This window comes from Camelus dromedarius, chromosome 7 (assembly GCF_036321535.1).
Source record: "Camelus dromedarius isolate mCamDro1 chromosome 7, mCamDro1.pat, whole genome shotgun sequence".
Classification (NCBI taxonomy): Eukaryota; Metazoa; Chordata; class Mammalia; order Artiodactyla; family Camelidae; genus Camelus; species Camelus dromedarius.
In genome coordinates this window covers 18,534,680-18,548,082 of record NC_087442.1, presented here as the reverse complement: position 1 = coordinate 18,548,082, position 13,403 = coordinate 18,534,680, and the positions used below count along the sequence as shown (strand labels likewise).

Sequence of the window (13,403 nt, the reverse complement as noted above, 5' to 3'; positions counted from 1 at the left end):
ACAGGTCTCCTTCTATGTTGTGGATAACATGAGTTTGGAATTAGTCTTATTTTCCATTGGTGCTTTGGCTGAAGAGTTTTGATCCATCCAGATAAATATCCAGAGCCATTAGGTGTGGATCGGACACAGCACGTCAGAAGCCAAGGGCACAGGCTGGTCCTTGGGAGTCCGGGCTCTGGAGTCTAACTGCTGGACTCACATCCTGGCCCGCTCCTTCCCAGCTGTGTGGCCCCAGAGTTCTCCATGCCCTTAGTTTTCTCACCTGTGAAATGGGTGCACCTGCTTCTGAGGGCTCTTGGGGGGTGAAATGAGCACAGACACATTAAGCATTATGACAGGACCAGGATACTAGTCAGCAGTCAACTCAGGATGATCATTCCTTACGATTCTCCCCTTGCCCAGGTTTCCTCATTTATATTTTTTGCTTTTCTCTGGTATTTATCTTTATAAGTCATTCCAAATCCCTTTCAGAACAAAGCGTAATATGAATATATGCATAAGCCAGACACTATGGTAGACAGTAAGTGGAATAAAATGTTCAAAAGTTGAGGTCCCTGCTGGTACAAAGGCAGTTACGTTCTTATCATTCACATTTCCACCTCCCTCCTGAGCACATCGCTTATCTTCTCCCCATTTACTTATTGAGCACCAACTAAGTGGTAAAATCCCTTATATTGCAGTTTCTTACACAAGGGTCTGTGAACTCCCTGTATTGTTTGCCAGACTTCCTGTTTCTGTGTATACAGTTTCTCTGGGGAGAGGGTCTTCAGCTTCTACCCAATTCTCAAGGGATCCATGACCCCCTAAGACCCAAAGCCCTACTCCCACCTCTGCTCTGAGTTCCCTTTCCTCCCGAGGGACAGGTTGGCGCCAACAAGGGGGCGACCTTAGGCAAGTCTCGTCCCCTCCCTAGTCTGTACTGTCTCTCCTCTGAATGAGGTGGCTGGACTTGAAGGTCACCCAAGTCCTTCTCTGCACTAACACTGTGATGGGGGAAGGGCTTGGCCATGAAGACTGCTTCTCACCTCGAGGTCCCGGAGGACAGGGTGGTCTTCAATTCCTGGGAAGAGCACCCTCATGGTGTAGGTTCTGTAGTCCAGGAAGGGAATCCCAGCTCCATCCAGGTCACTGGTCAACTCGTGGATGTCAGTCTGCAGCTCGGCAAAGGCTGGCACAAAGAGAAGACCACGACACCACTGGATGGGGCCAGCCAAGAGTTACCCCGACTCGGAACACTCAAAACCCTCTCCCAGGCCCTTGGAGACACGTGCAGCAGACTACAGCAGTGCAGGAATAAGAAGGGGGGATGTTTTAAGTAGCTGAAGTGAATGGTTTAGGAACGGGAGAAAGAGGCGGCACAAGGAAGCTTGTCTTGGGCCAAATTCCTTCCAAAGCATGAATGCGGGGCCAGCTGTCCCAGGTCTGAGCTGCTGCTGGGGCCAGAATGGCCTTGCTCTCTGAAGATTAGGGGCTTTGGCTTGCAAAATATGCTGGCGGGTAGGAGGGCATGGAAGGACGGGGCCAGTGAACAAGTAAATTCCAGTGATGGGGGGTCGAAAGTCCCAGTCTGGGCCATGCAGCTTACCAGAGCCATCAGACCACCAAACGGGGCCAGATGAAGGCTCTGCCAAACAATACATCCCTCCTGGACAAATATGCAGGGTGCACCTCTGTCCTCCCTTCCTCAAGGTGATGCTGCTCAGAGATGAATTATGATCTGCATGTGGGCCCCGCAGTCTGTGGAGGCAGCCCAGGCCTCCAGAGGGTCACAGAACTGCGAGACCGTGCCCCTGCCCCGGCCCCCAAGAAAATCCTGCACACACACCCGCCCCCCGGCTGTCCCACAGCGGTGCGATCACACTCCGTCCTGGGTACAGCCCTCCTCCTGGGCTGCGGTTTGCCCTGGGAGGTAGTCTGAGGTCCTTCCCTCCTCCACCTTTTTCCTCAACACATGCAAATGCACACATACACACACGCACACACACACACAACTGAGATGGATGAACACATTCCCGCAAAGAAGAACAGCCAGCGGACGTCAATTAAACTGTACTTCCATCTATACAGACAAGAATAGGGAAAAAGTACTTTGGGGGCTCAGAAAGGATCCATAAGCCCAATATGGTTCCAGGGCCCTCGAAAAGCCAGCCCTTCGCCCAGTGGGCCCTGCTGATGGCACGACTACAACACGGCCGTCCCAGGTGCTGTCGGCGGGGGCCACACCACACCCCGCAGTGCTGACTTCCGGCCTTCGGACACTGGGTCTCTGGGCCTTGAGGATACCAGTGCTTGTGTGACAGGACAATGGGGAGGCGGCTGCAGGCCCCTCCTGTGCTGTGCTCTTTCTGTGCGCCCCACCTCCCACTGACACGGGGAAGGGAAGCCTTGTCAAGAAAAGACTCCAAAGGCAGAGCAACCCGAACACATCTGGGTGGAACTTACACCAGCTTGTGTGCACGTTGTGTGTGAAAGGGGAGTCAGGAAGCCTTTTGGGGATGTGACTGTTACCACAGTCCCAGTGAGCGCTCATGTATGTGCTGAGTCAGGAACACACGTGTGTGTGTCTGTGGGAACGTGGGCATGAGTGCAGAGGTGTGAGTGCACGAGTGATCGCCCGAATGTGAGTCAGTGCATATCTGCAGGGGTGTGTGCGTGTGTGGGGGGGAAGGTCAGGCCTGTGAGGGGCACAGCCTGGGCCTCTGCTGAACTTGTGGGTGGGCAATGGCCTGCCTCACTGTCGGGTCTTCTGGAAGTCACCTGTCCTTTAAATGCTCACGAGCCAGCTCTGGACACCCTGGGAAAATACTGTCAAGGCTAACCTATGTCTCTCTTTCCACCCCCCCAGGACAGCCCTCTCCGGAGCCAGAAGCCAAGGCCCTCTCCTGGCGTCCTGGAGTCCGGACTCGCTGTCTGACCACCAGTTCCTCCTCTGGAACCCGGCTTCACACTCCCCCTCTGCCCCCTCCCAGCTGGGGTGCTCAGCTGGTGGGGAGGAGGAGGAGGGAGCTGGCTTTTTATAGGTCTGCAGCCTTCCTTCAAGTCACCGAGTGCCTCCAACATTCAAAGCCTCGCGCCTGGCACACATAAAAGAGATTCTAATCACTACACCTAATTAGAGGGAAGAGTACATTGCGGAGAAAAAAATTAGGCAGCGTAAATATAATAAAAGGCCGTAATTAACAGTCCCACGAGGCGGATGCTGTGTTGACAGCTGAGGATGTGGAGAGGGGATGGAAGGGACCTGCTTCCCCATCAGAGAGCCGCGGCCTCCCCAGCAGGCATGTGGCAGCCCCAGGTATAGCGGAGCCCTCCATTCCGGGTATAAATCTACAGAAAGAACCAGCTCAGACCCTCCCAGGGTGACTCACGAATGATAGCCTGGGGGTGACAAGAGTCTGACTCCTAAATTTCCTTCTTGGATTTGGGACGGCTGATTTCACTTCATGGTGGTGTTAGTAATTTTAAAAATACAAGCTGTGAACTGCTCACCCTTCTAAATCTCAGATCAGCCCTCTAGCCCTGCCTTCCTTCTGAAGGTTGCTTGAATGTGTCATGCCTAGGTCTCCCCGAGAGCCCACCCGGCCAGGATCCCGGGCTGGAAACTGCTCTCGTGGGGACTGAAATGATCCCAGCCTGACTTGGGGGAAGAAGGGAGGCGAGGCCTTAGCCTCATGTGGACTCGCTCGGGTGGGGCCTGCGGGGATGGCCTTGGCCTGAGCAGGGGCTCAGACACGAGAGGTGGGGGTGCTGGAGGCAGGAGACCCAGGCCCAGCTCAGCGCACTGTTGCTTGTGTGTGCGACAGACGCTTGCACGCACACCCAGGCCCTGGCCGCTTGGTACCTTCTTTGCACTCCAGGGCCACGCGGGACTCCAGGTTGTCCATCTGCATCTGCAACCGCTTCAGCGTGAGGTCGCTTTCACGGGACTTGCGTTTGTAGGCGATGAGAACGGCCACGATGAAGACGATGAGGAGGCCGCCAGCCACGGCGATGCTGACGATGGCGGGCAGGCTGAGCGGGCTGTCGGGGGCGATGTACACCATCCCCGGGGAGTACTCCATGCCACCGACTCGGGCCTAGGGGACACGCCAGGCGAGAGGGGGCTGGGTGTGGCCACAGAGCATCCTAGGGAACTGCCCTGAGCCACTGGTGAGCTGGTCACCAGGGCTGCATGAGGAAAACAGCTCCAGGGACAGCAGACAAGAGGGCATCCAGGGCCCGAGGGAGGGGTATGGATGGCTCAGCACAGGCCACCCCCACAACTGGAAAGACCCTACCTTTTCTTACTCAAGAGCGAACATGGTTGTCTTCATGAGGAAACAGCACTCAACTAGGATCTAGAAAAGCCTACATGACATCAAAGACTGGATCCCCGAAGACGCATCCCACTGTGACTGAGGCCAGGACATGATATTCCGTCCTGCCCAGGCCAACGATGGTCCTCTCCTGGAAAGGTCTCTTGCCTTTAACAGGCAATTTAGCACATCACTGAGTGCTGTTTTGCATTGCCCTTACTGCAGCACCGGCCAGTATGGAGAGGGTGACAATACAGAAGAAGGAAGTCAGACGTGGGACAGGGAGAAGGAAATGGGGGTTGTGGGCTAGCTGGGAGGAAATTCAAGCAGGCCAGAACCACCCCCACTCCCGGAAAGCCCTAGTGGTCCAGGATGGAGCTGGACCACTCATCCCCCAGCATCCCTGCATCCCTAGCGCCCACCCCGTCCAGGATGGGGTCCCACCAGCCTCACCATCACTTTGTGCCTGCCGATGAGGTTGGGGGACTCGCAGAGCAGCTGCACATCTGACACGGTTACAGTGCACGGCTTCTCCCCGATCAGCACAGTGTAGTTCAGCTTCACGTTGCCCCCAGCCACAGGTGGGATCAGATTTTTGCCCTAGATGGACAGGAAATCCCAAGTTCCCACCCCAGAGTCAGGGGCACAGCTACTGGCTGGCTGTCATGTCCTCTCATCTGGAGATCCCATCCTTTTGGGGAGCTGGTGGAGAGGTTATTTTCCCCAATAAGTCCCCCAAATTTGCGACACATATACTACTATTCCCCCTTCATCAGTGGGAAATCAATAATCAAGGCACTCTTTTTAGCTTTTCCGAAACACAGCCTCAGAATCCTTCTCAACACAGAGCTGTAGTCAGTCACTACCGGTTGTTCCAAATTGTTACATGAATTAAAATTAATTTACTATCCGTGCTCCAAAGAAGTCCTATACTGTGGTTTGCAAAGGGCTACACAGGAGGAAGCAGCATGAGCCTTTGACCTCCCAGGTCCTGGTCTCAGGGAACAGAGTCGGAAGTCAGATGATCAGGTTGGATCCGGCTGCCCTGACCAGGTCTCTACGGTCCATAAAGAGAGTGCACCTCTCAGTACAGACTCAGAGAGCGTTTCCCATAGTCTGGGCCATAATACAACCTCCGCTAGGTACGGCCACCAGCCTCGAGGTCTGGCTGGGGTCCATGACTTCCGGCTTTCTTCTGCGATGTGGAAAGCCCCTCCCCTTGCCCACAGCGGCCTCCTTCCCCCCACCTCACTTTACCTTTAGGATGATGGGTGTGCCTGGCTTGAGCTCCAGGATTCCGGAGGGACCGAAGGCCTCAAACACAGGGTTGGGGTAGTAGGTGAAGTTGGTCTTGTTGAGGATTAGCAGGGACTGCACGTTGTCCAGGATGAAGCCAAACTCCTCAGGCCTCTCCGTCAGGTCAGACTGGTGGTCGGGCCCCAGAGCCAGGGCGGGAGCCTGGCAAGTCATCTCAGTGGCGTTCAGCACCTCACAGAGCTGGGGGCGAGCCGAAGAGGGAGGATGATGCAGCGTGCCCCCTCAGCCACCACCGGCTCTCCCTCGGTCTGTCCGTACAGCGTGGTGGTGACACGGGACAGCCTTGGATGGGTCACAATGGCTCCGGCCGAGCCAGGACCACACAAACGGGCTCTCAAGGACAGGCTCTGCAGTGGGCACCTGCCTCCTCTCTGCCCACAGTGGGTGTGGCAGGGACGGGGGTATCTCTAAGCTAAGCAGTGAAACTGGCTGTCGGAAGGCTGGAGGAATAAGGGTCTGAAGCCCCAGGAACCCAGAGGCAATTGCTCCTCCATGCCTGTACCCCAGGGTGTGAAAGTGTCTTCCTGCCTGCTTCCCCATCCCGCCTTCCCAGTGTTCAGGGCCATCACACCCAGTGATGGATCGCCAGTGCCCGGGATGAGCCTGCCTGAGCCCTCGGGGAGCCCCATACCCTTTAGGGAGGCCACATGCCTACTGGGCAGCCCCAAGACCCCTGCCAGCCCCAGACTCACATTGATGTGCTCCTTCCCTCCATGCTTGGCACGGATCTGGGGGTTCTGTATGAGGTCCAGGTGAGTCCCCCACACGGCGATGGGTGTGTTCCCACTGACCAGGAAGAAAGAAGGAGGCATGTAAACACAGGGATAGGAATAGCAACCGACTTGATGAAGATGATAATCAATCAGGCTGAGCTCCGGCATTAAAGACAATGATACCCGGGAGGCATGATAATGTTCCCAGGACAAGGACGATGACAAGCTGACTGCATAATAATAAGGATGAGCTCTCAGCAGCCAAGGGGAAGACAGTGATGGCCAGATGTCGGTGGCCGTCCTGCGCTAAGCTCATTCGGCGAGTGGACACCCTGTGGAGGCTGGGCTGGCAGCATGGTCCTCTTGGCCCCCCAGGCCTCCTGACCTCAGCCAGCTGCTTCTCTGCAGCCCCCTGGGGTCTCCCTCCCCGCCCTCACCAGTCTCAGGGAATTTTTTTCATATTGGCCTTGGCCTTATGGAAGCCTCACTCCAGACTGTCCTCCAAAGTCTGAGCACAGCCTCCTCTCCCAGGACAATCATGCTAGAAATTTCCACCCTAGAGGCTTCAGTCGGCTGAGACTTGGGACAGGCGGAGGACCAGACACCCAGAAACCTCCTCTAAGAATGCAAACAGGAAATGCTCCGGGACCCCCGACCCCGGGGTGTCAGTCAGAGGACTGCTGATCTGGGCAATTAGGAGATTCACCTTTGGGTAGCTTTTCAGTGGAACCCTGGACCCCACTATCCTATCTTCAGGGCCACTGAGAAACTGGCATGGGATGTAGGCTATCTTCCTTGGAGGCTACTCAAAGGAAAGTGACAAATCACTTTATCTACAATTAAGGGAGTATCTTTGAGAAGAATCTGACCATCTAAACAACTAAGTGGTTAAAAGCTTGGTGGGTAGAGTCCCTGACACCCACATTCATTTCTACCCCTCTATCCATCTGCGCGTCTTTATACTTCATTACTGCCTTCCCTTCCTCTTGCCCTCCCCCGCCCCTTCTGAAGCACACACGCACTCACCCACACACACGCACATGCAGGGAGAGTTCTGTGAAACCCAGAGAGGCTCTCCGCCCCTGGCAGCATTGGCCAGTGAGCTGCTGGTGTTGAGCCATCTTGCGATCTTCTCAATCATCAATTTAACATACATTTATCGAATGCCCCATCACCGTTCCCTAGAAACCCAGGCTGCTGTGAGCAGCATAAAGCCATGTGTTCTGCAGAGCCCCACCCCGTCTTAGACTCTGACATGCCTGGAGCCCCAGCCAACTCAGAACATGCCTCCAGCCTTCCTTCTTGGTGTGAGCGTCACTGGGGGTGGCTGCTGAGTGCCAGGAAGGACAACGCCGCTAGTTCTCTGACAGTGCCACGAGGAAGAAGTGAATCAAACCAGGCTGTGAAGGCCTTCGGGAGTCACAGAGTTTGTCTAAGAACAGGGGGCCATGCCAACTTCTTGGACTCACCAGGCCCTGTGGGCAAATCCTAGAACAGCTTTTATAGGCTCTTTGCCCCTCTCTGTGCCTTGTATTTATCTACTTTCAGATTGTGGCTAAAGCTTATAAGAGAGTAACTGCTGAGGACGACCAGGTCACATCTCTCAAAGGCTGCCTTATGTTTGGGTGTAAGGCCAGGTGGCAAACTCTTTCTGTAAAGGGCCAGAGAGTAAATATTTTAGGTTTCTTGAGCCATATGGTCGGCTGCAATTACTGCTGTGGTGAGAAAGCAGCTAGAGACAAAACATATACAAATGAGCATGGCTGTGTTCCAATAAAACTTTATTTATAAAAGCAGGCAGACAGCCAGATTTGGCTCCCCGGGACTAGAATCTGCTGACCCTGGTTTAAAAGGTTGTTCTCTGGACTGGACTGATCACTAACTCCTGTCTTAGCTTGTGGAGACCACATCTTCATGCTCTGCCCCCTCTCCTGACCCCAGATGTCCTCCGGAGCTGAAGCAGATAGTGGGGAGGGCTGGGGACTGGGCGGGAGTGAGGGGAAGGTGGGAGGCGAGCCAGGCGCTGCACTGGGTATTTGCACCTCACTCAGTCCTCTCAGTGTCTGGTAAGGGAGTTGACTGATGAGAAACCCTGGTCCCAGGGGGGTTGCTTGGCTGCTAAGCAGTGGAGCTGGGCTGCACCCACTCCTCCTGACCCCAAGTCTTTGTTCCATTCCCTTCTCTGCCCCTGATACAGCGGTTTCCCAATGATCACCAGGGGCCTTGCCATCAGGATGCCCTCTGCAGCCCCTCCCAGCCTCCCAGTGTGCCCTCCAGTCCTCAGGTCGGGGGCTGTCAGCTGGTTGGAGCTTGGCCTCCAGGGCCGGGTCCTGCTCAGAGGTGCTCTCAGTGGAAAGAGGGAGCCCCAGCAAGAAGGTTTGATTGAGGGGTGCTCAGAACCACCCCTGGTTCATCAGTCCCCACAGCAGGACTGGGCCCCTGAGCTCTCCTTGGCTTCTGACAGCTGAGGAAGGAAACCCAAGGTCGGGGCAGTCCCTACCTGACGATGCTCCACTCAGGCTCGATCCGCAAGATGGTGGGGTCCTCCACGTACTGGAAGAACAGGTCCTGGTGGATCTTGGCTCTGTCCACCTGCACTGTCACCTTCCTCTCCAGCACCTCATCGGAGGATGTGGTGTTGCAGATGATGTAGGACGGAGAGCGCCTAGAGGGAGGGAAGGCAGAGGCTGGGCTCCTGGGTGTGGGGGGGACTGTAGTCCTGGGTCAGGGCCCTCTCACACCCCTCCCTCCTGTTCGTCAGGCCCCATTTTTAGCAAGAATCCTGCTAACTCAGTTTATCAAGAACCACCTCCCCACACACCAATATCTGAGTACCCTTGATATTTGATCAATTCCTTATTCCTCACCCTTGGTATCTGATCACCAGGACCTGCCTTCAGCAAGAGTCCTGTTAAGTGGATTTGGCAAGAATCCTCCTAACCTTGTTTTCTCTTAGTAATTTTCCATCCACTGCCTCCCTCGCTCCGCTCCCTGGCTATAAATCCCCAGCTGTCTGCTGTATTTGGAGTCAAGCCCGACCTATTTCTCCACTGCGGTAGTCTTGACACCTACTGCAACAGTTCTGAGCAAACTCTTCCTTACTGTTGCACCGAGCGTCAGAACAATCTTCTCTTGACTACTCACGCAAAGCCTGGCCTGGCCCGACTTCAGAGCTATCACCGCCCTCAGCATAGCTCTCTCCCGGGGAAAACCTCTCTCGGCAGAAACTCACGCCTGCTCACGGTCCCCTACCACATCTCTAGTCCTGCTTTAGATGCACCTGCTGCCTCCCTCCTAACCTCCCACCAACTCATCCCGGTTCCTGGCTCAGGGCGGGTGAGCCCTTCTGGGACTGGATGGTGAACCAGGGGAGGGAAAGTCGGCTGCCCGTGGAGGTTCAACCTCGGCCAGCACTCAGCAGTCCAGCTGGCTCCGCGGCTGCTGGTGAGGAGCTAACCCGGTGGGGAGGGGCCCTAGGTTCCAAACTGTGTCCTGTGGGACCCTAGGGTTCTGCACAGGGGGTGGTATGGGGGCACCAACAAAAGGCGGGCAACAGTAGGCGGGGACCACCCAGGGAGGGGGTAACTGGCAGGTCTCCTAGGCCAAAACATCCACAGCGAAGTGCGCCCATAAAGTCCTCTCCCAAAGAGGATGGCCACTTTCTCAGGGAGAAGGAAGTACTGCTAAAAGGTTAGTCAGGAAGTCTGCTGCCTGGGAACCCTGGAGCCTGGCCTCAGGTGAGTTACCTGTGGAAGAGGCAGGGCTGCTTCCCGAACATCACCACCACGTTGCTGCCTGCGTTCAGGTTGGTGCCTGTGATAGTCACCTGGGTGCCCCCGGACATGGGTCCCCGGCTGGGCTTCAGGTCCAAGAGAGTCAGCGTCTGTGTAGGAAAGGATCTGGCCTGAGGAGGCGTCTGGGCCGGCCAGAGGCAGCAGCCGGCTCTTGGAGCTGCCTTCTGGAATCCTTAGTCATGGCGGCCTCGCAGAGAGCAGGCGCAGTTTACCGTGTGGACAGGCGAGTGTTTGCACCTCTATACTAATAACAGTCCTAATAATAGTAGCTCCTATGTACTGACTTTGTAAGTGGCAGGCTTTATCTCTTCATCTGTATTTTAATTGCCCAACCAAGTCTACAAGGTAAGTATTATTACCCATCTTACAGGCAAGATTCAGAGATGTTAACTAATGTTGCCAAGGTCACACAGCGAAAAAGTGGCCTGAGATCTGACTCCAGAGCTGGAGTTCTCCGATACCTCTCCTGTCTCCAGCGCAGGCTGCTTTCAAGAAGGTGAGTTGCCCGTTCCACAGGCCTCTCCAGAGAGCTGCCCAAAGCACCCAGCGGCCAGAGTAATGGGACGTGTGGGCCCCACGGAAACCCAGGAGGAGACGTGAAGAAGGGTCAGTGTGCTGAGTGAGGAGTCAGACTGGGGATGGGAGTGGAGAGGGGGGAGGACCACTGAGCTGAGGATTTGGAGTCGCAGTTTGTTCTTTCATTAGCATTTTAATGGAAAAAACTTTCCTCAGTCCCAGGTGTGAAGCCTGTATCTGCATTTAAATGAAGATTTCTCTCTCCTCTACTCCCTTAAAGAATTCTGCACCAAAGTTGAACCCACTCAGCTCCTGGGAGCGGGCAGCCCACCTCCCCTCGGAGAGGCCTCGATCGATAACATTAGGGGAGGAGAAGAGCCCCAGGGAGGCCGCAGCCTGGCGGCCTGGCACGCTGGCGCCCGGGTTCCCACACAAGGGCACACTCGAGGGCACACTGGGAAACGCACCCGGCATCAGCCCCGCGCAGGCGTGCTCGCGGGGCCCACCCACCGGGTCCCTGAGGATCCCGGGCCTGGCAGCCCCGTGGCACCCACCAAGCTGAAGAACGGCTTATCTTGGCTCTGCTACTGGCTCAACCAGAGACCCGTGCGAGGGTGGGATGAGACTGAAAGAGCCTTCTCTTCTCGGCTTTGCCTAGACCGCCTGTGTGACTCGGCACAAGTCACCGACCCTCTCCGATCAAGAGAATCAAAAAGGTGTTCTCGCCTAGGCGGTTCTCAGGTTCTCATTTCCCACAAACGGTGCCATTGCCCCACTGTCTGTAGAGGGAGAGCTTTCACACCTGGGTCCTGCTGACCTCCCCGGAGAGGAAAGGGAAACAGTGTGTTTGCACAGGGGCTAGGAGGCAAGGTGGTCCTAGACACACAGTCAAAACCAGGGACGTTAAGAAACGCAGATAGTGTGGGGGCAACGGGAAAAGGAGAACCGGCACCCTGGCAGCCTGGGAGTAGGGGTCATAGGAGGGGGAGAAGTGAGGAATCCTGCCGGCTCTGCAGTGGCACTCCTGTGTGGGGCCAGCTGGGTGCCCAGTTATTCCGGGGGTGGGGAGAGGAGGATATGGAGACATATTTTAAAGTTGTGAGAAACTATTAATTATTCAAGGCTTGCTTCATAAGTACTTCTCAGTGGGTCTGCCCGGGAAATCACATTCTGCATTATTTGCCACCCCTTCCCTAGGCTCCCTGGATGGAGGCGGAGGGGAAGGAAAATCGTTCCCTCCACAGAGATCCCTAGGGACAGAACTGATGACAAGACCAAGAGTGCTGATCTAGGTCTACTGGCATTGGCGTCTGGGTTTTGGGTCAGAAACTCACACATCAGTGTCTGGCCTGATTTGTGGAGGGAAACTGAGGCAGAACCAAACCTGCCCCAACCTCGGCACCGGGAGGGGCTCCCCAGCATCCCAGGCCCTGAGAGGCACCCCTGAAAAGGGGCTGCCCAATATGCCCGAGTCCCCAGAGGAGCCAGGGACTTCTGCGGGGACCCCGAGAGTTTCACTTGCAAGCAGGCCAGCAGAGCGGGGAGGCAGTGCAGGCTCTGAGGTTCTGGGGAGGGGGTGGTGAGAGAGAGGCTTTCTGTCCTTCCTGCCTCCTCTGCCCCTCATTCCTGCCCTGAACCTCTAGGAGTTCTGTTACGTGAGGGGGGCTCAATGACCAGGCCCTTCAATACAAACTGGGGTCTGAGCAGGAGACTGGGGTCCCTGGCACCATTCCTCCTCCTTGAAAGTCTTCCCAAGTGGACATGGATCACCAGGACAGTCCCTCAAATAGAAAAGTGACACAAGTCTGGGTCCCAAGGACCCATCAGACCAAAGCATTTTTCCCTTGTGGGGACAACTCGCATCTTTCCTGCCCGTCCGCTCCAGTCTCTCCTCCTCCCATCAACCTCCTTCTCTCTTCTCCCTTCTGCTCCCGTCTTCTGGTGCCCTTCCACGGCACACCTTGTGCCAGGAACAGCCTCCTGCCACTCAGAATCCATATGGAAAAGTGTATTCTGTCTTAAACAGATCCTGCCTTTCCTTCTGGCTCCTTCCATGAAGCCTTCCGTTAATACCCTACATCCAACCACATTCTGCTCCCGGGTAGACACAGTCATGCAGGCTAGACTGCCCTTCCCTGAGAGCAGAAAGGGCTTTCGAGTGTCTACCACGCAGATGCGCTGTGAGAAGTCAACCCCAGGCACGTGGTCTCTGCTCAGCAGACACTGTTACTCCTGGGCAGCCCAGGCTGCAGCTGAATTGGCCGGGGAGCTTTGTGCACCACCTGTAGAGTGGGATTTAGCTTTTGGTGGGGGGTGGTTTGGGGACAGAGCATCTTGTTTAAAGCCCCCCAGGAGATCCCAGTGGGTAAGGAGGTTCAGAAGTGCCCCCACACTGCAGGGGCTGGCAAAGAAATAACCTGGGCTTTATCTCCAAAGACTTACTGGTCTGACAGAGGAGCAGGGGCACCAGGAGGCAACACAGAGTGCCACTGGGGGCAGACACCATGGGATCCCAAGGAGCATGAGCGGGGCCACCACGGCGCTGTGGGAGGTGGGGACAGGGAAGGCTGAGGAGTGGGTCATGAGCTGGGTGGGGAAGAATGAGGAGGGGAGGGCTTGGGGCAATGTGGGGAAAGAGCTAGAGAGGGGAAGGGAGTCAGGCCACTCGAAGGCTTGAGAAAGGACTCGGGGAGCAGGGCAGGCCAGACCGAGGAACTTGGATAAGGTCTAGAGGCCGTGGGCGTCCTGGGCTCTTCCTGAGCTGGGGG

The 13,403-nt window shown here is 55.8% G+C and overlaps 1 protein-coding gene across 4 annotated transcripts in view; it reads right to left on the bottom strand.

Annotated features, from left to right (window-relative positions):
- PLXNA4 (plexin A4) overlaps nt 1-13,403 on the bottom strand; it is a 565,291-nt gene that overhangs the window by 48,916 nt on the left and 502,972 nt on the right. For all 4 annotated transcript variants that reach the window (XM_031455378.2, XM_064487352.1, XM_064487353.1 and 1 more), the window contains 7 exons: nt 10,072-10,208; nt 8,826-8,990; nt 6,305-6,398; nt 5,553-5,792; nt 4,749-4,895; nt 3,842-4,076; nt 1,026-1,168 (listed from right to left, as the gene is read on the bottom strand). In XM_031455378.2, coding sequence (XP_031311238.2) covers nt 1,026-1,168; nt 3,842-4,076; nt 4,749-4,895; nt 5,553-5,792; nt 6,305-6,398; nt 8,826-8,990; nt 10,072-10,208 — 1,161 coding nt within the window. The remainder of the gene's footprint in view (nt 1-1,025; nt 1,169-3,841; nt 4,077-4,748; nt 4,896-5,552; nt 5,793-6,304; nt 6,399-8,825; nt 8,991-10,071; nt 10,209-13,403) is intronic.